At 40.6% G+C, this 24,597-nt stretch overlaps 1 protein-coding gene and 1 long non-coding RNA gene across 2 annotated transcripts; one reads left to right on the forward strand and one right to left on the reverse strand.

The window, feature by feature from the left end:
- Nucleotides 1-4,658: 4,658 nt before the first annotated feature.
- On the reverse strand, nucleotides 4,659-15,631 carry LOC114840683. The gene is made up of 2 exons (XR_003782798.2): nucleotides 15,339-15,631; nucleotides 4,659-6,178 (listed from the first exon to the last, which is right to left on the reverse strand). It is a non-coding gene; the product is annotated as an uncharacterized LOC114840683 (long non-coding RNA).
- A 509-nt stretch (nucleotides 15,632-16,140) lies between these two features.
- Nucleotides 16,141-23,168, forward strand: anp32a (acidic (leucine-rich) nuclear phosphoprotein 32 family, member A). Its single transcript, XM_010875874.5, has 7 exons — nucleotides 16,141-16,996; nucleotides 19,423-19,572; nucleotides 19,710-19,832; nucleotides 20,317-20,515; nucleotides 21,173-21,291; nucleotides 21,471-21,522; nucleotides 22,008-23,168. Exons 1-7 carry the CDS (start codon nucleotides 16,943-16,945, stop codon nucleotides 22,073-22,075), a joined length of 765 nt encoding a protein of 254 aa, XP_010874176.1. The 5' UTR covers nucleotides 16,141-16,942; the 3' UTR covers nucleotides 22,076-23,168.
- Nucleotides 23,169-24,597: the final 1,429 nt, after the last annotated feature.

The following is a 24,597-nucleotide window of genomic DNA, read 5'->3' on the forward strand; positions in this document are numbered from 1 at the left end:
GGCATTGTTTTGTATATATACTGTTGTTTTTCACCTCCGCTAGATAAATACTATTTCGCCAGTGCTGGTTGCCTCGTTAACCAGAATGCCTATCACCTGTGCAGGGTCCACTAAAATTGAAGGGCCAGGCTTCAGTTATTATTGAGAGACCTCAATGCCTTCAGTTGCTCTCCCCCACATTATTTACAGCAAAAACCATTCTTTCCCCGGTTGTCTTTATACTATCTGTTTCCCTGTTCCCCGTTTGTCTTTACACTGTACGTTTCCCGTTTCCCTGTTTGTCTTTATACTCTACCTCTGCTTTCAGTCCCATACCTAAAATTGGTTTGGATTATTGTGTTCCGCCCCTTTTCTGGGGCAAAATATAGTGGGTACTCATGGTGGGTATTTTAGAACCCACTTTACTGTTTGACGACCTTCCGTCTGAACCCCCATGAGTCTCTTCTAGAACCCATTTGAATCCCCTTCTGTCTGAGTTTTAACTGTCAGGGACCTTTGCGTTGGTTCCCTTTGGTTGGGAGCATCATATCTTTCCCTGATTAGCTGGGAACAGAACAACGATCCGACCCGATGTCTTCCACGCAGAACAACAGTCCCAGGGAGATTCTCCGGGCTTGGAATGGGTTGCACCCTCTGGCAGTTCGGCCCACTTGTGTCTGGAGGAGTGATGTGGTGTGGATTATCCAGAACAGTGGAGAGACGGTCACAGGCTCTGGGGTTTCCCGGACACAGATTATGCTTAGTCCTAGACTAGGTGGCTTGTTCAAGGGAGGCTCTTAGAGGAAAGTGCTGGTTAATCCAATAGTTTAATTAACCTGTCTGATTATTCTCAAGCAGCTTTGGGGAGTAAAACGCACATGGAAACCGTGTCACAAACTGTTCTGCACCAGAGGCCCATCCGTTATGGGAAATTGGATGAAAAAGAATTCAACCATTGAAGCTAAGCCCTTAAATAAAAAAGACCTAATGTCCCAACTATCCTTACTCTGAAAATATGACTTGAATAAAAACCATTTTGCAGACTCTGTGACAGTGAAGAATGGGAAAAGAAAAGCACAGCTTGGGAGAGATCAGCCCCACAGACAGAAAGGCAAGGAGAGAGAAAAAAAGACATCTAACTATCCTGCTCGGGGAGAATGGAGAGACATTATAAATTGTTTATGGCAGACCTGGGCTGAGTGCGTCTCCACATACAACATGCTGGATGTGTGACCTTCTTTGCCTCACTCCTCAGACAATGCATCCAGCCATCTGTGTTTTCACTGAATTTACAGCAGCTTCTTCCATCTCCAGCAGCCACAGTTGCTCTTACAGTCCCCATTGTGTTTCCGTTTCCTTCTGTCCCCCCCCCCCCCCTCTCTCTCCCCCCCTCACCCTCCCTTTTGTCGCTCTCATCCTCCCACAAAAGCCTCTTTCGTTTAACTCTGATTCCCATAAGACTTACTGTACCAATCTCAGCAATACCTCACTCAACCGTAAATTATAAAATCGTCTGAATGGCACCTTGAATTCAACTTCGGCAGTAGTTAAAATGAGAATGTGGGTTGTGGTAGTGTCTTTTTGCTACCGGCCATTCTTGAAGGGCTCCCATTTCATTTGTTGCACAGTGAAGGTGAAAATATAATAAAGGACACAAGGATAAATGTGAGTCCTACTGAATTGTATTGTCACTGGAAAAAGACAAATGTTGTTTTGGACTTTTCAGTGCCTGGCTAACAGCTTTTAGCAAGATGTGTCCCATTGATGTCTGAATGATGCAACGTGAACTGTAAATAAAAAACAGGCTTGCAGTCAATTGCCCAATATCCATTGAACTAAGAGGGCCATGGGTTCACAAGAAAAATATAAAAGGGGCATGCATAACACCGATCAGCCAAAACATTATGACCACCTGCCTAATATTGTCTAGGTCCCCCTTTGCCGCCAAAACATCTCTGACCCGACGAGGCATGGACTCCACTAGACCTCTGAAGTGGTATCTGGCACCAAGACGTTAGCAGCAGATCCTTTAATTTAAGTCCCGTAAGTTGCGAGGTGGGGCCTCGATGGATCGGACCTGTTTGTCCAGAACCCCCCACTGATGCTCGATTGGATTGAGATCTGGGGAATATGGAGACAAAGTCAATGCCTTGAACTCGTTGTTGTGTTCCTCAAACCATTCCTGAACCATTTTTGCTTTGTGGCAGGGCGCATTATCCTGCTGAAAGAAGCCAATGCCATCAGGGAATACCGTTCCCATTAAAGGGTGCAAATGATCTGCAACAATGTTCAGGTAGGTGGTACGTGTCAAAGTAACATCCACACGGATGGCAGGACCAAAGGTTTCCCAGCAAGACATTGCCCAAAGCATCATACTGCCTCCGATTGCTTGCCTCCTTCCCATAGTGCATCCTGGTGCCATGTGTTCTCCAGGTAAGTGATGCACACGCAACTGGGCATCCATGTGATGTAAAAGGAAATGTGATTCATTAGACCAGGCCACTTTCTTCCATTGCTCTGTGGTCTAGTTCTGATGCTCACATGCCCATTGTAGGCACTTTTGGCAGCACAACGGCCAGATGTGCATCAATGAGCTTTGGCTGGCCATGAACCTATCGGCAGTTCACCGCATCTCCTTCCTTGGACCACTTTTGATAGGTACTGACCACTGCGGACCAGGAACACCCCACAAGGGCTGTAGTTTTGGAGATGCTCTGCCCCAGTCGTCTAGCCATCACAGTTTGGCCCTTGTCACTCAGATCCGTACGCTTGCCCATTTTTCCTTCTTCTAACACCTCAACTCTGAGGACAGAATGTTCACTTGCTGCCTAATATATCCCACCCACTGACAGGTGCCATGATAACAAGATAATCAATGTTATTCACTTCACCTGTCAGTGGTCGTAATGTTATGGCTGATCACTGTACAGTATATGTATATCTGGGGACCATTGACAAAATTATAATCAATGGAAGTGAATAGTGAAATGCTGTCAATATAATGATTAGCCTACTAAACATAATCACAGTGGCTTTGGGAGCTAAATTAAATGATACAGACATTTGACAATATTCACTGGGGTTTTGGGGTTAAAACCTGGCACGGACAGTAAAATATTTAGCTGATAACTACTTCAGTGACTAAAGTGTGTTTACTATTACTGGGTTTTCTCACCTGGCTAGCGATTAATTAACAAAGTCATTGTCTGAGTGTCTGCTAAAGAACAAAAATGACATCCAAAATATGTGGAAAATCCATATGGATATCATTAGCATATTGCAATTTTAAAATATGTAAGCATCATTTTGTTTTGTGCAAACAGGGTCCCCCCCCCCCACACACACACATTGGAACACTGTGGCCACCAGAGTTCTCTGAAGGTAAGTCAACGAGTGGCTTGCTAGAAAAACTGGAGAGTATTAACTAGCTCTATCACTTGACCAAATCTGTGGCTATATTGCTAATGTTATATGTACCCACTTCCTCTCTGTCCAATCACCTAACAATTTGACTATAATGTAATCAACAAAAGAATCAATGTAAAGAAAACAGGTTACCACACAACGTGATACCTAGTGAAAATGTTATGCAGCCGGTCAATGTCACTTTCAACTGTTTTAACATCACTGCTTACTGGCCGATCAGAGTTAGAAATCTGAGCGAAGTGCAAACTGTCTCAGCACCTTGTTTCAGATAGCTCTACAAGTTCTGCACATGAATGTCCCTTAAATGGCGTAAAATGTAATAATGAAGAAAATGTCTCCATCTTCGACTCTGCCCAACATGCTGTGGAGCTGTTGCATATTCATAACATGCCTTAGTCATATCGATATATACATTTTAGCATCCACCAAATGTTATGTGTTGTTTGTATTAGATAACTTTTACTTTCCCTATGACATTTTTACCCAGGTTAATCAAGCAACCATTAAATGGGCTCCTCAGTATGCATGGCTAAGCAGATTAGTGTGCATTTATCATCTCTGTTCTCCATTGGTGTTGCATTACAATGCACTGTCCTCAAAACTGCCAGAATCAATTAACATGAATAATGAATGTAAAGGAACTCAGTTACCCAGCGAGCTGTAGGAATCTTCTCTTGGCTTCTCCCATTGTTCTCCGACATACGTATCAGTTTAATTTTGCAGGAGAGTAGAAGAGGATCCTGAGATAATTAATTTTACAAAACGAGGGTCAGTAGATTTGTTTCAGTAGAACAAGTAAATAGGACACGACATAATATTCTTCTCTTATACTAGATAGGATTACCTTATTGGTCCTTTTACTACATGAGTAACAGATCTCTTCCCACTCTCCCTGGTTGACAGATATGTACATACAGAACATTATGACCTAAATATCTCAGCTGTTCAATTGCTTCCATTACTAAACAAAACTGTGACTTTTTAAAATACAAAACATTGACAAAACATTAAAAAATAAAAAAAAACATTGAAAGTGTTTAATACACCAGTCAGGAGATGCTGGCTAAATACCCATCTCCCCCCACATTTATAATCTAACACTAGACGAGCATAAAAGCAGCAGATCGGTAAGAGTGCATGCAGGGCTGGATTCATGTAGAGGCTTACTGAATCTGAAGCCTTTGGGTCCATGGAATGCAGAGGCAGACAACCATCCATATTCACTGAACCAGTCAAACATTAGGACACACCTACTCATTAGAACATAGGTCTTTATTTGTACTATTTTCAACACGTTGTAGAATAATAGTGAAGACATCAAAACTAAAAAGTATGGAATCATGCAAGAACCAAAAGGATGTTGAGCAATAGCTTTCATATTATAGATTAGCCCACCCTTGAGGAAAGCTTTGCACCCTCTTGGCATTCTTTCAACCAAAATCATGAGGTAGTCACCTGGAATGCCTTTCCAGCACACTTGAAGGAGTTTCCACATATGCTGAGCACTTGTTGACTGCTTTTCCATCAGCCCACAAGTACAAACGCACTTACCCATTCAAGTGAATTGTTAAAGGTGTCCACACTTTTGACTGGTATTCTATATACACGTCTTCTTCCACTGCGCCAAGGCCAAATCGTTTTTGCCAGATGACTGGGTCAGAGCGGTTTCAATTTGCAAGCCATCTGACGGCAGAACACATGACCAGACTCTTGCTTGCAACCATACAGACGTACATAGGCACCCAGTCACTCAGTGTTCAAATCTACACATCATTGACAATTATAGTGCAGATAATATGTTCTACTGTTTTAGAGGCAAAATCATTTGCTTCTAAAAGGGTTTTGGTGTCAATGAATTGGCACAAATATTGAGGCTCCTATTTACTCACCATAAATGCCTCATTTGCTACTGTTATTGACGTTAGCACAGTATACAAAACCACAATTCTAATAACAAAGACCTCAACAATTTGAAGACACTAAAAAGTACATCTGTGTTGGATGGCATAGTTTAAAGAAGCCATTTAAAATATTTCCACCATACAAACGCAGAACATTGCTAATCATAATGAAAAGGGTATTGGGGAAATATGTTAAAAGTATTTCACTAATAGTTAGTTTTTGATGGTGTACTCACACTCCTACAGTGCCCACAATAGTTACTGAACAGGAAAGGCTACATACAAATGTAATTGTTGTTTGTCAGCTTGATCTTACACTCCAAAGAAACTACATGAATCTAACCTTAAATCAAGTGAAAATTGTTCAAAGAAAAAAACTACTGTCATGAAGAAATAATTGTTTCATTCAAGAACACCATGTGTCACCAGGTTCTCCTCCCTCCTCCAGGCTGTTGGGTATGGCAGTATGGGTTCTCCTCCCTCCTCCAGGCTGTAGGGTATGGCAGTATGGGTTCTCCTCCCTCCTCCAGGCTGTAGGGTATGGCAGTATGGGTTCTCCTCCCTCCTCCAGGCTGTAGGGTATGGCAGTATGGGTTCTCCTCCCTCCTCCAGGCTGTAGGGTATGGCAGCATGGGTTCTCCTCCCTCCTCCAGGCTGTCTTTGTACACCCAGCTCCCGAGTAGTTGGGTATGGCAGTATGGGTTCTCCTCCCTCCTCCAGGCTGTAGGGTATGGCAGTATGGGTTCTCCTTCTTCCTCCAGGCTGTTGGGTATGGCAGTATGGGTTCTCCTCCCTCCTCCAGGCTGTCTTTGTACACCCAGCTCCCGAGCAGTTGGGTATGGCAGCATGGGTTCTCCTTCTTCTCTCCCAATCTGCTCTCATAATTAGATAAATGGAGTCCACATTTGTGCAATTAAGGTGTAGCTCCAACCATAAGGACTCAGTGTTTATTTGACTTCAGAAAAATAAAACGTTGACATCCCCACTAATTTGTATGTAGCACTGGCTGTCTAGGAAGATAAGCCTGTTCCCTGGGCTTTGTACTTTCAGAATATGTAATTTACTCGCAGATCCTACTCTTAACAGAATGTGATAATGTCAAGCTGTTTCCCGTGCAAGACAAACCTGATAGGCCTATGGGAATTAATTGGTTCACACCGTCTGGTTACCTCCATAGACTATTAGCTAGCGGTGGCTAAAGTGAGCTGGAGTTTGTAATGGCTGTTCACAGTGAACTGAAACATTTATTGTAGTTTCTCTTGGCCAATAGAAAATGTAGGGAGTGGTTAATAAACGTCCAGGGGTTGGCCTAGAGTGGTCAAACGGCCTAAGCCTCTGTCTCCAGTGCACCTGTACAGAGCAGCTTGGGTTCGACTTTGGCAGAAAAAAGTCTATCCTCTCACTTTCCCGGCTATCCCTGAAACAAAGCAGTGCCTTGCAAGATTATTCAGACCCCTGACTAATTCTCTCATATTACTGAATCACAAATGGCAAAATGCAATGCTTTTCTGTTTTGTATTTTCAAACGCTGACACTCAAAATCAGCATTTGTACGGTAACATTGGTTCATGTGGGAAAATATCTTTCAAAAAAATGTATAGTTCTAACTCAAATTTGAAAATGTACTGGACAATTCTCATACCAAATAACAATTTGTACACAACCTACTGTACAAATGTTTGGGGTCCAGTAGTTCAAAAGTCTAAAGGTCAGATTTAGTGCATCTTTAATCAGCACAATCGTTCTCAGCTGTGCTAACGTAATTGCAAAAAGGTTTTCTAATGATCAATTAGCCTTTTATAATGATAAACGTGGATTAGCAAACACAACTTGCCATGGAACACAGGACTGATGGTTGCTGATAATGGACCTCCGTACGCCTGTGTAGATAATCCATTAAATATCAGCCACAATCCTGCTACAAGTCATTTACAGCATTATCAATGTCTACACTGTTATTCTGATCAATTTGATGTTATGTAAATAGACATAGAATTTGCTTTTCTTTTGAAAACCAGGAAATACCTAAGTGACCCCAAACTTTTGAACTGTTGTGTATGTTTGACATATGAGTATGTAAATAAAGACTATTTTGTTTTCAAAAGTCAGCACCTGCAATAATTTGGGTGTGCCTCCCCTTCTTCTGGTGAAGTGTTATACTTATTCAGGACCTAGTCAATAGGTTTAGAACTATTCTCTATCCCAGCGCTCCATCTAGTGGATAGAAATTGTGCCTGCAGGTACATTTGGCAAAATTGGTAGCGAAGGATTATGGTCAGAGCTTATTTCTGGATTTGGAGAATACATTCTAAAACAGCAAGTTTAAAACACATGGGTGGATTATCCTCTTCACTAATAACTGTTGATATACAACCCAAACCTTTTTCTCTGCTTTTAACCACACTGGGTTGGTACATTTCCATCTGGTATTTTCCAACTCTTGTAAAAGGAATCTGAAACCCTGGCCAGCAGATACGCAACACATGTAATACTACCACCCTCAAACATGAGGTAGACATTGCCCTACTTTGACCACCAGATGGCAATGGTGTACAGCTCTGGAGCTGAGCAGCAATGATTGAACAGCCTTCTGAACTTTCGGAATACTTAAACAAGTTGCAATATTACAACGTTTAAACATGTTGTCTTTGTGAAGGTCCAAAAAGTAAACTTTATCAGGCACGTTTTATAAAACAAAACTCGAATCATTGGAATCAGTTCCATAACCTGGTAGGTTTATTGTGCTGCAGTTTATTGTTATTGACATAAGTCAAGAATGACCCAGTAGGTTTTTCAATAAATACATAATCAGAACCTATATTGATTTTATTTTGTGTGCTAAAGTCTTGTCACTGCCAATCACAGCATTTAAGCTTAACAATACTGGTCAATGAATAAATATATAATAATAAAAAGTATGTAAAAGTCAGTGCTTCTAAATAAACATATTCAAAACTAAATCCACATTCACAAAAAGGTAAGTCACCTTTCAAATTCATGACTTCAGCCACTGTACTGACCACATCATGCTAATATTCATTCATAAGACATGTTGGGTCCTTAACAATAATGATGACTTGGGGGACACTCTAACCTATAGCCATAAATCCTTTGGCCGGTTTAGTGCTGTTGGCCAAATGGCAGCAATTACAACATTGGTACACCAAGATATTCAACAAGATTTGACTCTCACAGTAGTAAATGGGAGAGTAAAATCTCTTTGTTTCTGTTGGTCACCAATGTCACAAATTTATAAATGTAAAACCCAACTAATTTATAAGGATGCACTAAGCCAATATTCATTTAACACAATCAGCCAATGTCAATAACAAAGTTTTGTCATTTCTGTACCTCTGTATTCCGGCATCAATGAAAAAAAAAATGTGCTTTTGATAATGCTTCTAATTTCAAGAAACACAAATTCTATGATAAAAGGTTATCTTTTAATATATTTGAATAACTAAAGACTCACAAAAATAAGTCTGAATATTTAAAATGTCTAAATTATATGATAAAAGTCTTTCTGTAATTGACAATACCATGGCGGATATAGATTTCAAGAAATCACTGAGGTATAAGACTTCATCAACAAATCTGCAATAAAGTAGAAATAATGACAATAAAACAATAGGAAACATGACCTGAGCAAAAAACTAAAAATCGCCTTGTGAGAGCTTAAAGGGGCATTTCCATCTGGGGTATCATTACGTGGTTTCTACTATGTTTAAGAGATTTCTAGGTTGTTAGATGTGATTTGCAAATAATTGGCCACAAAAGTAGGAACGGCCTTTCCACACTAAATGACACACTGTAGCATGTCACAACATATATTGATGGGCGAGTGAGATTTGAAAAATAAATGTAGTCACATTTTGTTTTGTTTCTAAAGTTTCCATGTCATACCAATTGCGCTACAAGTCGTTTTGTGTTCCAAGTTGCGTGAATTTCATCACGGCAACTCATAATGTGACTCAGTAGTGTGTATGGCCCCCACGTGCCTGTATGCACATGCACAAATACATAACATCTCAGAGATTCTCAATTGGATTCAGCTCTGGGGAACTTGAGGGCCAGTAAATGGCATCAATGCCTTTGTCATCCAGGAACTGCCAACACACTCTGGCCACGAGGCCAGAATAGGAAGAGAACCTGCCTATTCTGGTGTTCTCTGGCGAATGCCAATCGAGCTGGGCTGTGAGCACAGGTCCGACTAGAAGATGTCGGGCCCTCATGCTACCCTCATGGAGTATGTTTCTTACAGTTTAGTCAGAAACATGCACACCAGAAGCCCGCTGGAATGCATTTTGTAGTGCTCTGGCAGGGCTCCTCCTATTCCTCCTCGCACAAAGGAGCAGATACCGGTCCAGTCCTGCTGCTGGGTTGATGCCCTTCTATGGCCCTGTCCAGCTCTCCTCATGTAAAGGCCCATCTCCTGATATCTACTCCATTCTCCTGAAACTGTACTGGGAGACAAAGCAAACCTTCTTGTGGCGGTATGTATGGATGTGCCCTCCTGGAGGAGCTGGACTGCCTGTGCAACCTGAGTGGGCTGCAGGTACGGCCTCATGCTACCGGTAGTGACAAGAACACTAGCAAAACACAAAACTAGAGAAGAATCAGTCAGGGACGATACGGAGAGAGAAATTGTCTGTGGTCACATACCTGCAAAACCATTTCCTTTTTGGGGGTGGTCACTTTCATTTGCACCAAAACATTGGTTCACAATCGATAATGCTTCCTAACTGGACAGATTGATATTGCAGACTTTTCATTGACTTGGTGTTATACTGTGACGATTACTTGTTCCTTTAATTATTTTAAGCAGTATATTTCGGTGATGTCCCTATCAGCAGATATATTGATAACTATACAAGGTATCAATATTTCTCTGTAATCTAAAAGACTAAAAATCTGGTGGGGCAGTGCTTCCTGCTCAGGCACAGTCCAACCCATAAGGCAACTTTTTTCAAATGTCCTCTTTTTTGTTAATCCGTTTTTATCTGTGGCTTTAACATAGTGATACTGAACCACACAAATGAAATGGTGTATACTGAAGGGAATTACAGACAAAATATGGCTCTATGGTGCTCAACCAGAATTTGAATAAAATGTCCAGCTATTCCAACCAAGGATGTATTTGATGAAATACAGTATCTCACAAAAGTGAGTACACCCCTCACATTTTTGTAAATATTGGATTATATCTTTTCATGTGACAACATTGAAGAAATGACACTTTGCTACAATGTAAAGTAGTGAGTGTACAGCGTGTGTAATTGTTTAAATTTGCTGTCCCCTCAAAATAACTCAACACACCACAGCCATTCATGTGTTAACCGCTGAGTACACTCATTAGTGAAAAAGTCCAAATTGGGCCCAATTAGCCATTTTCCCTCCCCGGTGTCATGTGGCTCGTTAGTGTTACAAGGTCTCAGGTGTGAATGGGGAGCAGGTGTTTTAAATTTGGTGTCATTGCTCTCATACTCCCTCATACTGGTCACTGGAAGTTCAACATGGCACATCATGGCAAAGAACTCTTTGAGGATCTGAAAAAAAGAAATGTTGCTCTACATAAAGATGGCCTAGGCTATAGGAAGATTGCCAAGACCCTGAAACTGAGCTGCAGTACGGTGGCCAAGACCATACAGTGGTTTAACAGGACAGGTTCCAATCAGAACAGACCTCTCCATGGTCGACCAAAGAAGTTGAGTGCACCTGCTCAGCGTCATATCCAAAGGTTGTCTTTGGGAAATAGACGTATGAGTGCTGCCAGCATTGCTGCAGAGGTTGAAGGGGTGGGGGGTCAGCCTGTCAGTGCTCAGAACATACGCCGCACACTGAGTCAAATTGGTCTGCATGGCTGTTGTCCCAGAAGGAAGCCTCTTCTAAAGATGGTGCACAAGAAAGCCCGCAAGCAGTTTGCAGAAGACAAGCAGACTAAGGACATGGATTACTGGAACCATGTCCTGTGGTCTGATGAGACCAAGATACATTTATTTGGTTCAGATGGTGTCAAACATGTGTGGCGGCAACCAGGTGAGGAGTACAAAGACAAGTGTGTCTTGCCTACAGTCAAGCATGGTGGTGGGAGTGTCATGGTCTGGGGCTGCATGAGTGTTGCTGGCACTGGGGAGCTACAGTTCATTGAGGGAACCATGAATGCCAACATGTAATGTGACATACTGTAGCAGAGCATGAACCCCTCCCTTCGGAGACTTGGCCGCAGGGCAGTATTCCAACATGATAACGACCCCAAACACACCTCCAAGAAGACCACTGCCTTGCTAAAGAAGCTGAGGGTAAAGGTTCCTCAAACGGAAGGTGGAAGAGCGCAATGTCTCTAACATCCACCAGCTCTGACACTTTGGGCCCAATTTTGACATTTTCAAAATGTTCAAAAGGGGTGTACTCACTTCTGTTGCCAGCCGTTTATACATTAATGGCTGTGTGTTGTGTTATTTTGAGGGGACAGCAAATTTACACTGTTATACAAGCTGTACACTCACTACTTTACATTGTAGCAAAGTGTCATTTCTTCAATGTTGTCACATGAAAAGATATAATCAAATATTTACAAAAATGTGAGGGGTGTACTCACTTTTGTGAGATACTGTAAATGGGATTGTGGTAGATATTGTGTCATGGACAACATTTTGAGGGAACATCAATTGGAAAAGATAAGAGCCCCTAGCAGCGGGTTTAAGCAGCAAAAGTAAATGAATTAAATGGATGTGTGCCCCTACTTGTTAACAAATGTTCATTGGGGTACATCTCATCTACATCAGCACTAGTTTTTGGGACTAGCGTGTAATTGTACTAAGCAAGGGACAAGATGAACTTTGTTGTTACTTTAAAACTTGCTTTCAACTAGTAAATGTGTGTTAATGTTTTTGTTTGTTGGGAAATGTGGTATACATGTGTTGATAATGTGCAGAATTTAACAAATTACTGAGTGAGTGAGTGACTGACTGACCCTTGTTAAATATTTCTGGTGGATTTCCGAAGTACGCATCTATGCATGCTTTTGGGGTAAGGCTAGATCAGAATCCCTTGGCCAGTAAGAGTAGGAGTTTCCACTATTCTCTCGTCTTTTCACTTGATGAAAAAGTCAGTTATCGTCACCTCTACTGATACTAACTGTATCAATGTCATTCACGAATGAAAGAAAAACAAGCATTTCTGTGCCATAAAATGAAATAGTTTTGGCAGCGTAAAGTTAATATTCAGTCTCGCAAAAAATTGCTCAATTTGTATGACTATTCCAAGTAAGTTAGATACTAGTAAGCCTATTACTGGCTAATAAGCTGTTAAAACGGCCAGTGGCAAAGGTCATACATTTCATAGATGCTATTTGTGGTGGAGGAAAACTTCATAAGAAACGTTCAGTTTAACACAATGCTTAACAGTGTCTACCGCCAACCACCAAGAGAATGAACTCTGAGTGGCCACAGAAGGGAGGAGGGAAATGCCTCAGACAGATCCCCAACACAGAGACAGAGTTAACTGGCAGTCTATTTAGACAGGCAAGGAATATCCAGATATATACAGCAGTGACACTGGTATTTTAGTCAAATCAGATCTTCAGCATTGGTTAATGTTACACATATTAACAACTGCAATTGGTCATCATTAGCTGTTACTTCAGGAGACGGATTGAATATTGACTACATTCAAATAATATATTCAGCCTATATCTCAATTACTTATTTTAATGGAACTGAAAGAATATACCTCAAATCTGAAATATGCACATTCAAATTACAATAATAAAAATATATTTTTGTACTTTGCCTTTAAAAACAGTAATGTGTTTTAACATGCATGTGATTAATTAACAATGGAAAGTAAAAAAAAAATTGCTTCATTCATTTATATAACACTTTTTCTACAAAGTCCCACAGGTGGCAGATAGAAATTCTACCACTGAACTTACAACCATTGCAAATTATTTAGTTTTAACCTATTGATGATGCATTCACCTCATAAATCATGACACACTGCTCTCCCCTACATGAAAGAACATAAGCCACTTTTAATAATAAAAGGTATCGGTATTGGTATCGATATCAGCATTCTGGCCCTGTATTACTTGGTATTAGATCGAACACAAATTTTATGGTATCACACACCCCTATTGCCTGGTTCCTTTTCTGGTTTAAACTCTGGTTGGCTCGCGGTTTAAAACAGTTGCCTGCCCTATGTGAAAATCACTACAGTGCAACTTTTGTAGCCATACCATACCATACCATACCATCTTCTTCTGCTTATCCGGGGCCGGGTCGCGGGGGCAGCAGTCTAAGCAGAGATGCCCAGACTTCCCTCTCCCTAGACACTTCCTCCAGCTCTTCCGGGGGGACACCGAGGCGTTCCCAGGCCAGCCGGGAGACATAGTCCCTCCAGCGTGTCCTAGGTCTTCCCCGGGGTCTCCTCCCGGTTGGACGGGCCCTGAACACCTTCCCAGGAAGGCGTTCAGGAGGCATCCGAAACAGATACCCAAGCCACCTCAGCTGACCCCTCTCGATGTGGAGGGGCAGCGGCTCTACTCTGAGCTCCTCCCGGGTGACCAAGCTTTTCACCCTATCTCTAAGGGATCGCCCAGCCACCCTGCGGAGAAAGCTCATTTTGGCCGCCTGTATCCAGGATCTTGTCCTTTCGGTCATGACCCAAAGCTCATGACCATAGGTGAGATTAGGAACGTAGATTGACCGGTAAATCAAGAGCTTCGCCTTGCGGCTCAGCTCTTTCTTCACCACGACAGACCGATACATCGACCGCATTACTGCAGAAGCTGCACCGATCCGTCTGTCAATCTCCCGTTCCATCCTTCTCTCACTCGTGAACAAGACCCCTAGATACTTAAACTCCTCCACTTGAGGCAGAACTTTTGTAGCCTACTTTTTAATCCCTGCAAAATGTCTAGCTAACGTAACTAGAACAGCAAAAATGTAATGGACCATCTTGAGTAAAAGTATTGTGTGCGAGCTAAATCCTTATTTATAATGTTACTGAAAGTATATGGCATAGGCCTATTTTTTACCACTCTGTTTCCAAAGTTGGGACACTGCGACAAGTAGAAATAAAAACAGAATGCAATAATGTGCAAATTATTAAACCCTATATTTAATTGAAAATAGTACAAAGACAACATGTCAAATATTGAAAGTGAGAAATGTTATTGTTTTTGGAAAGATACAATTTGATGCCAGCAAGACGTTTCAAAAAAGTTGTGACAGGGGTATATTTACCTGTGTTGCATCACCTCTTTTAACAATACTATGTAAGGGTTTTGGAAGTGAGGAGACCAATTGCTGTAGCATATATTTTTAAGAAACATTAAAATGTCTCAGTTTCCTCAGTTGATATTTTGTCTTTTAACCTTTTCTATTGAATATAGGGTTTAATTGATTTGTACCTCCTTGTATTCTGTTTTTAATTTACATTTTAAGCAGTGTCCCAACTTTTTTGGAAACTAGGTTGTAAAACTGTTAGTTATTAGTTACATATTGTAAATATAAAATGGGTATAAAAGCGACACTGTAATTGTTTGGATTCAGTCTTGTGTCAAATTAGCTGTTTTCCCCAGCTGGTCAAAAAGCCTTTCCGTAATCTCCTAACTGTAGCGTTTCAACAGTTTTGCATATGCTCTTGATATTCCTTCTGTAAAAAAGTATTAAAACGTGTCCCCGTCCATATAGGCCAACTCCCACGTGCGAAGGGGCGCATGAAGGGTGGTTAATTGTGTGTTATGAAACAACGGACCTCTGGTTCGAGACCCATGCAGGGAATTTACTATTGTGAAGGAAGATACTGTATAAACAGCTTGACACTCCGACACAGAAATAGTAACCGAGAGTTGATTAGTCTGTTGGAGCAATTCCAGGCTTTAGCTACACAACCAAAACGTTCCACTCCTTCCGACTCAAGGCTATTACTAGTAAAGCATCCAATTTCACTAGTAGTCTATTAACGACAGCATATTAAACACGTGTTAACTAATGGAATTACAGTAACTACACAAAATAGCGAACTCACTCAGTCACCTATTGTTGCTTATTTTCATAGGCTAAAAAAAAGTGTGGTTAATATCCTTGTATGAAGCGAAATGTTCTCGTACTTTTAAGCTCAATTCCGAGCAATGGAGTGAGAGAGATGGTACTGTAGCGGGAAAGGTCGAGCGACGTGGAAAACAGCTATGCGCACACGAAACACGCAGTATGCAGTTCTCTTCTCAGTTGCAGGCAGAACAAGGGCAATATAGTCAGAGGGACACACCCAGCGGAAATATGGTGCTCGCAAATGCGACAAACAGCAATAGCGTACCCAAAAATGGCTCCAAAGTATCTTGCCGGCACGGTGCGGAAACTGGCCAGAAAAGTGGAAGAGGACAGTCAAGAACGAAATTACCTGAAATGTATATGACATGAGCGACAGAGATTCCTATGAAATGTGTTCTCTCAAGGCAGCAAAGTCGGTACATTTGAGAAAACAATTAGTAGCGCGCAAAGCCCTACGTTTTCCATGCCTTTTAAAGCAGTGTCGGAGCTCCATACAGAACTGACCTCAATGATAGGTAATGTTAATGATTTTTGTTCGTTTTAATCATCAATAAATTACATTTCACTGTATTGTATTTTACTGGCAAGATGGCGCCGGAGCAACCTAGTCAGGTGACCTTGTTTTTCTCACCATCACTCACAATGGCATGACTGTTGGTTCATAAGAAATGCGGAAGTAATTGTAGCCTAGGATACTGTACCTCCACAATTGCATTGGCTGCTTGGGATATATGATGTGACCATTGTTTCAACCATGCACATCTGATTGGGGGGTGGCATGGGGTGGGGGGGTTATTTAGAGTAGATTACATTATGTGGGTGGTTTTTGGGCCAACAGTCCTGTACAGCCCGTGCGCCCCATACATTCTTGCATATTAAAAACACTGGAGTCGGACTATACATGGACTACTATGACATGTCACCACCAAACGTTACTGCCGCTGGATACTGCTCGTTCTTGACTAGCCTATTTGCTTGTTGGGGAAACCACGTTTTTTTTTTATCGGTGTAATGCAATATGGGGGTTTACAGTGAAGGTGTAGTAGCCCCGTCCCAATGTCTTAATGTCAAAAAATGCTGCCAGCATATTGGTATAATGACGCAGATCGACTGTACAATGATTGTATGCACTGTAATTAGGCCCATCTCTCTTATTATTAAAATGTTATCCATAACCTACCACAGAGCTAACGATTTAAAAATAATATAGAAATTCGTCACACACCTGTCATTATTTTGTTGTGGGTTAGTTGAATAATGAGACGGACAGAGTTAAATGTTGATCTGTAAATACTTAGGATGTCATTGAAAATACAACCAACCATTTGTGTATAAAACCCCACCCAATTCTATAATAGCCTTTTATTGGTAGGTATGTTGTGTAAATCCAGTCCCCCTTTTAGTTGCCGATTGTAATTGGTCAGTGGTGACGACAATCTCAACTCATATTCCCGCCTACCGAGGAGATCAAGTTTGAATGAACAACAGCAGTCTGTTCAAGGAGTAGTTGTTGCAATTTCAGTAAAATATTTTAAAGTCTGTTTACTTGGTTAATCAAACCGTTGGACTGGTTTTCTCAAGATGGATATGAAGAAAAGAATTCATCTAGAATTGCGGAATCGTACGCCATCTGATGTAAGCTCTAACATTGTGATCGTACTGTTTGTAATTGTTTCATCGATATTGTGATGTTAAGGGATACAAAGTTTTTCGAGAGTTTACAATGTTCCCATTACCATTTGTGTTGCTTTGTTTCACTAATGCAGACATACCACTGTGAAAGGTGATCTAAACTTAGGTGCCAACTTAAAATGATTGCGAGCGTATATGAAAGTGCAATTTGTGAAAATGCACCAGAGCTCCCCATAGCTGTTATTTACAAGGCAAGCGTGAGGACATATTGGTAACTTTGTAATCCTGAACGCGCCCTTTTCCTTTGCATCAACAAGACGCTTTAATAGCACATTAAAACTACTTTGAGGGTCTCAGACTATAAGAATACTATTTTACCGCGTGCATACAGCAAAAAATGTCCTTGATTTGTTTGTACCCTGGCGATTGCTCGCTCACAACTTATTACGCATATTGGAAATGGTTTGGTGACTGATCTCAATGGTCGGTTGTCTACTCATTGCTGCTCGAAAGAATTTTGAACGAATGTCAAACGTCCATCCTGTGGTTGCCTAAATTTACTGTTCATGGTAGACTAGATCTAATTTGTATTTGTTTTATTATCCAAATTATTAGTAAGTGTATATACCATTTGAGAGAAAGTAGCGTACAAAACTACTATAAAATCCGTTTGTTGCCTATATGTGGTTATATCATTTATTTAGAACATGGTATGTTTAATAAGTATCACGTAAATATGTTCTCTTATATAAATTAGGTGCACGTTATTTCAACCATGCGTCCGCAAACAGCAAAAGGAAGATACATTTTTACACTATAGCTCGTCTGGTGGAAAAAGCTATATTCATGCTTAGATTGCAATTATTAAACGACGAGTTTTCCATCTGTTTCAATATTATAAAAGAACGCACTGTCATTTTCTGTCAAGCTAAGCACATAAAAATGTCGAGCTGCGGTGCTCTAGTTTCAAGATCTAGGACAAGCCGCCATTTTATCGAGAAACAAAGGCAACGATTTCTATCAAAGATACCGTGTAAAATGCTGTGCGTTCATTTAACGCGAGCAAGAACTTTTTCTAGCATACCTTTAAACATACTGCAGTAGGCTACAATCCAAATCGTCAACTCTTATGAGCAAGGAACAATGTTTGGATAGCTTGCGCCTGCTCTCAACCAATTTCTAATCGTCTGCCCCTCCTACTCGCTTGATGACCCATTGCACGACTCGTAGCAGGTTGTTTTCGCCTTTATAACAATGAAAATCGAAAAATACATCCACTCTTATTAAAAATACATCTACTCTTATTAAAAACACATTCACTCTTCAATTCGAATTTGTATCGCAGGTAATATAGGCCTACGTAATTTCAGGTTTCTTCTTTCGCCCAGCAACACCGATCACAATTCGGAGTGTAACGTGTCAGTGGTGACCACGCAAGAAGCTGGTATGTTTGACTAGAAGCTGGTATTACAACAAAGGAAAGCAAGCAGCATTCATTTAATATATTATTTATGATCTCGTAGTAATGGTCACCAGCGTTGGGGAAGTAACTTTGAAAATCTAACGACTACAGTTTACATAACTACAATTACTTAACTCTGATAGAAAATAAGCTACTAAATACTAAATATACCGTTTTAAACTAATGTTAAAATGTATGCACAAATTAGATGTCAGACTACAAACTGCAGTAACTGATCCCTCTGGTCATGTGTTACCAGAATGTTTAACTAAGGTTGTTGAACACAGAACCTGTGTCAAACAAGAGTAATGCAGGAACACTGCCAGCAAATTGCCTGCTTCACCCATTTAACAATATAAGTTGTGTGGCATTTCAGTATTTAACTACACCACTTGATGGCAAAAAGTAATTACCTATTTACTTCAAAATGTCCCTGAATGACTAGTTGAAACATGTAGTTCTTTACTCCAACGCTGTTGGTCACTGTCCTCTCAGTATGCTAATGAAGCTGGGGTATGGGATACAGTGTCAAACCTGTGGGGGGGGGGGGGTCCAAGTGAACTTCTGAGGCATGTAACGATTGGGTGAAATTTATCAGCTATGCTTAATGCATGTTTGCCTTAAGTTTGTAACTGTTTTTCCATGTTGGCCTATATTTTTCCATAAGATAACAGATTGTCCATGTATTTGAGTGGATCAGTAGAACTAAAATATTGAGCTGAAACTACAGACTCTGGCTAATATATAAGGTTATCACATCTTCAGTTAATTGATGCCTCTGCAAAAAAATCAGTTATGTATCGTCTTTTGACGTGTTGCGTGGAGGCTATTTTGCCGACTTCATTAATTTGGGATGATCATCCTTCAAATTGACAGTTCTGCAGTAGAACTGATTGAGTGAGGAATTATTGTTTGTGTATGTTTTAACTAGTTTGTGTCCCTTGCTTCCCTTGCCTTTGTTTTCCAGGTGAAAGAACTGGTGCTTGATAACTGCCGCTCAAACGAGGGCAAGATTGAGGGCCTAACAGATGAATTTGAAGAATTGGAATTCCTAAGCACAATCAATGTCGGGCTGACGTCAGTTGCCAACCTTCCGAAGCTAAACAAACTGAAAAAGGTTGGCTGTCATTTATAGAATTTTTTTAAAACAATGTATTATATTTCCACCTCTGTATGTTATTGTAAACTGCTGCATTTTTGAATGGTTGTCCAGTTAATAGAGGTCTCAAAAAGTTATCATTCTTTTCACGTCAGCTTGAACTCAGTGACAACAGGATCTCGGGTGGGCTGGAAGTGTTGGCGGAAAAATGCCCAAACCTCACACACCTCAATCTGAGTGGCAACAAAATCAAAGACCTCAGCACCATAGAACCTCTGGTAAGCAGCAGGTGCCCTGACATCACCACAGTTCTTCAAATAAATTCTTTAAAGGACATTTCCATTTAGACTTTTATGTGACTCGCTTATCCACATTAGCCTTCTCACAAACTTTAGTAATATCATACTTTAGAATGTATTGTTACTGAGTAGGAAAGGGGGAATAATGAACCAATTGGAAGGTGGCTGTGATGTGATTTTACATTTAGCCAGGACCCAATGGTTAATGTCTCTACTCTTGAGATAAGTGCAATGGAATCTTAAGTGATCCAAGAGTCAGGACATCCGTTTTAAAGGACAGCCCTTGGCCCAGGGGCAATGTCTCCATCTGTGCTTCAGAGCATTGGGAATTTATATATAGACCAGCAGGACATGCCCCATACTGGCCCTCCAACAGCACATACTGCAGCATCTGGTCTGGAATAGACGTTCTGATTCAAGTTAGACCCTGTGTTCATATGACCGTATTCAACTTCTTTCACAGAAAAAATTAGAGACCCTCAAAAGTTTAGACTTGTTCAACTGCGAGGTGACCAACCTCAATGATTACCGAGACAACGTGTTCAAGCTCCTCCCCCAGTTGACGTACCTCGATGGCTATGACAAAGATGACAAGGAGGCGCCCGATTCGGACACAGAGGCGTACGTGGAAGAACTGGACGATGACGATGACGAAGACGATGGTGTGATATTATACCATACTATTTAAAAATGTAGTTTACTGTGGCTTTCTTGTTAAGGCAAAAACCTTTTTTTATTTTACGCAACAGTTTGTGTCCAATGGGTGCAAAGTAAGAGTGTAGTGGGAGACTGGTCCAAGCGGGGGACATGTCAACGAGCGGGTTCTCGCATGTATTTGTGTATTTCCATTAGGGAACTGTATGTGCAATAACTCACCTTTGTACCAAACAATGCCTTTAAAAAAAATTATCATAATACTGGCAGCGGTTGAGGTCTATAAAACCTTCACCAGTCTGCTCGTTACAGATTGTCGTTTTGGTAACCGAAAGCTGAGTTGAGATGAACTGTTTTGTCAATCGCAAATGTAGTGGAAGGTTTTCTCCTGCTTCTCCCACTTCTTTTCACCATAATTCATCGTCAGAACTTCTTAACTGGTGCTTCAGATTTTTACATCCGGTGAGACATACAGTATGAATCAGAGGTTTGGACAGTCCCAAACTTGTTGCTGGTACTGTATGTCTCCAAGCTGGGTTTTTTGTATCATCCACATATGAAGTGAGTTTCATTATAACTAAGGCAATACTGTGATATACCTTAACGCTTTAAAAAAAGAAAGGAAAACTATCAACCTAATCGGATTGTTCTGTGTTGAACTACAGAAGTAGATGAGGAGGAGGAGGATGAAGATGAGGAGGATGAAGATGCTCCACCAAGAAAAGAGGAGGAGGATGACGATGAGGAAGGTGAAGAAGAGGAAGAGGAAGACCTAAGTGGCGAGGTGAGCCTGTGTACACAAATCATCTCATCCCTGCAGACTTGCCTGACATATCCTAATCCCCCTATGGTCTGATACTCCCCGGGGGTTGGAAGGCAACCAATGCAGAAAGCAATTGTTCTTCAGGTGTTTGACTGATAACAAGGGGCCTTGATGAGATTCTGAGTTCTTTTTCATTTCAGGAGGAGGAAGAGGAGGAGTTGGACGGCAAAGACAGTGACGAGGATGACGAAGGTAAGTAGTAGGATGGAATCCTTCAGTTACCTTCAGATGTGCGTTGTCGAAGTACGGTATATGTTTATTTATTTTGCATTGTTGTTGGTACGGCTGAAACCAGCCTTTCAGGATCTTTATTCAGGTTGGACCAATAGATCTGGAGACCCGGCGCTTATGGGTGTGTCATGTTCCCCATCGCCCACCAGTAGAGCCAGTAGATTTTAATAGAACGGGTGACAGACGATTAATAGAATGAATGCCAGACGATGCTCACCGGTAAAACCACTTGAAGGTTGTCTTTAACGATATAGTTCTGCTATGATCGTTGTGGTCTTGCAGACATCGATTCAGCTCTGATCTGACTCCCGTACGCGGACTGTTCATTGATAAAGCACAATAGGCTATGTATAAAAGGACAAAAGTGCAGAACATTATTTGCACAAGAAAGTTTAGAGAATGTGAATGAATAGTTTTTTGAAAATTTGCGCTACTTTGTTTTCTAGAAGAGGAGAGAGGTCAGAAGAGGAAAAGAGATCTAGACGAGGAGGCAGAGGAGGATGAAGATGACTGAAGATCACCCCCAAGCTAGCTTTATGTTCTGATGGGACTGTTTTAACCTTGTATTCCTCATCCCCACCCCTCTGTATTTGTCAGTTGTCTTTTTGCAGTAGGCATGGGTTGTGTCATTGTCCAGTTGGGTCAGGGGTTTATCTAAGGAAACAAGTTGAATTGCATTTCTTATTATTTTCCTTTTGTACTTTCTGATTCCCTGTATTCCACTCTTAACAGTGCCCTACGATCCACTGGATGGGCACCAGCGAACATTTTGTAAAAGTCAAATATTAGTGGTTCTAACCTTTGTAAAGGTTTTGTTTTCTCACTGTTATTGATACCTTAAATGTGTATACCGATTTGATGATGATTTGTGTATTTAAAAAGAACAAACTTACCAAAAAAAACGCATGTCTGAAATAGATTTTAAAGTTGACTACTGGATTTCAAGAATGACTGTTTCCCTATGCCCTTATTTGGTGTATTTTTATTTCAGTATAAATTAAGCGTTTGTGGTGTCATCTATACATCATTCCGTATGTGCTGTTTTTCAGCATTAATAGTGTGTTTTAAACATGTATAGAATGGCCTGTGGGACATCTTTTTAAGCGTAGCTACGAATGTCTGCCCTTGTCAGAATGTTCCTCCTCAAACCCCTAGCTTTGATAGTTCGGAAATTACGTGTTTGTAAATACTGACCAAATCTATTTTTTTTTTTCTTTCTGCAACGCTTTGATAATGGCAGACATTTACACTTAATTGTAATGATGAACTGTAGTAAGATATTGAATATCTGTACAGCTGTACCTAAAATAAGCAAATTGAAACTGGTAGATTTCCATAATCACACATTTACATTTAATGAATATATTCATTATTCACTGAATCCAACTTCCTGTCAAACACCTACACATTTTCTTTACCCATGCATGTAATCTCGGCAGTGTTCAAAGATACAGTCTTAAACCATATGTCAGTTCGTGGTCAAATAGGCCTACCTCAAGTCATGTTTCCTTTACATGTTTAAACCCACTGTCATCACAGCAAATATAACATGAGCCAAATTTAGATTTTTCTCCCTTATGACTTCAATAAATATTTTTTTTATACAAGTTGTGTTTTTTTTTATGATTTCTGGATCTATTTAATCTGTATTGATGAACGTCAGTGTTACAAAGTGATTGCAATTAAAAGGCAACATCATCTTTATTTTAAACTGAATGCAGCATATATTGAGTATTATAGTACTTCTCCTTTGAACACTTCTGACATGTTAATTAGAGGTGTTTGATATCATCTGATTGCTGAAATGTTGTGTATCCCAGAAGGCTGTGTTACCTTGTTCTTGGATTGTATAGTAGCCATGTACAATGCAATGAGCATCCATTATGTTGTGTTAAGTACACAGCCAGTGGCATTGGCTTAATTGACTACTTTAAAATGACAACTCCATTTTAAAGTAGTCAATTAACTGATCACCAAGAGGGATTGTCCAATGAAAGTAAGACCTCCCGCCCAGTATACTACATTAAAATGGTGGATGCCATCAGTGATGCCTCCCAAGGAACAATTGCTGTAAGAGGCTGTAATGTGGTCAAACAATGTTTTTAGGCTAACTGACAATTTTTTTCTGAGAATAATGCGTTGGAATAGGTTCATCAACACAGTATGGTTAGGCAAAATGAGTTTTGAGCAAGTTATTAAGCGATGGACCAGTATTTAATACATCTATAAGCAGATAGAATATAATTGAAGTGCCTAATGGTTATCCCATTTGAATAATATTGCCAGGTTTTTACTAACCTAGAACACTGCTGCTGGATTGGTACCAGAAAAGTATTACCCAGGGAAAATATGCACAATGGGCGTGTAAATTTGGGTTGGGGTTTACATGTCAACTATAATGAATGGCTCTCAACAAACAACACTGAAAAATGCCAGAGTTCACAATCCCTGCTCCGACCAAGCATGGTAAGAAAAGCAATGACACTGAGACAGGTCAATGACTAAACATTTCCACATTAAGTCAAATTCAAAACGTACATTAATTATCGCTGTCAATCTGACATTTCAAGAAGATGCAAATCAAAAGGTATGTCGAAATGATTGCTTCGGGGGGCCGTGGCAAACCCATCACTAATGTCACCTTTCAGACCTGACAAGTCAGGGTCGCCAGTTGTCTGTCTGACCGTACCTCATACACCATCCTTACCTTCACTGTTTCCACTCAAGACGTTCTCCAGTGTTCACATGACAAGGCAATTATAGGGTAGAAGAGTTGGCTAAAGCTTAAAACAAAACATCTGGCTACCAGGCTTCGATACCCAGAACTGCAAAGTAATGGCAAACTGGATTCTGGGTGCAGTTTAAGTATTGCATTTTTGACTGAGTAATGCAACTCAACAGTTATGGTGTGAATCTAGTGAATATTTGCCTTGCGCTGCCCCTTTCATATCTATGTGTGTGTGTATGTATATATATATATATATATATATATATATATATATATATATATATATATATAACATGCTAGTGGCAGTG

Source organism: Esox lucius, chromosome 2 (assembly GCF_011004845.1).
Source record: "Esox lucius isolate fEsoLuc1 chromosome 2, fEsoLuc1.pri, whole genome shotgun sequence".
NCBI lineage: Eukaryota > Metazoa > Chordata > Actinopteri > Esociformes > Esocidae > Esox > Esox lucius.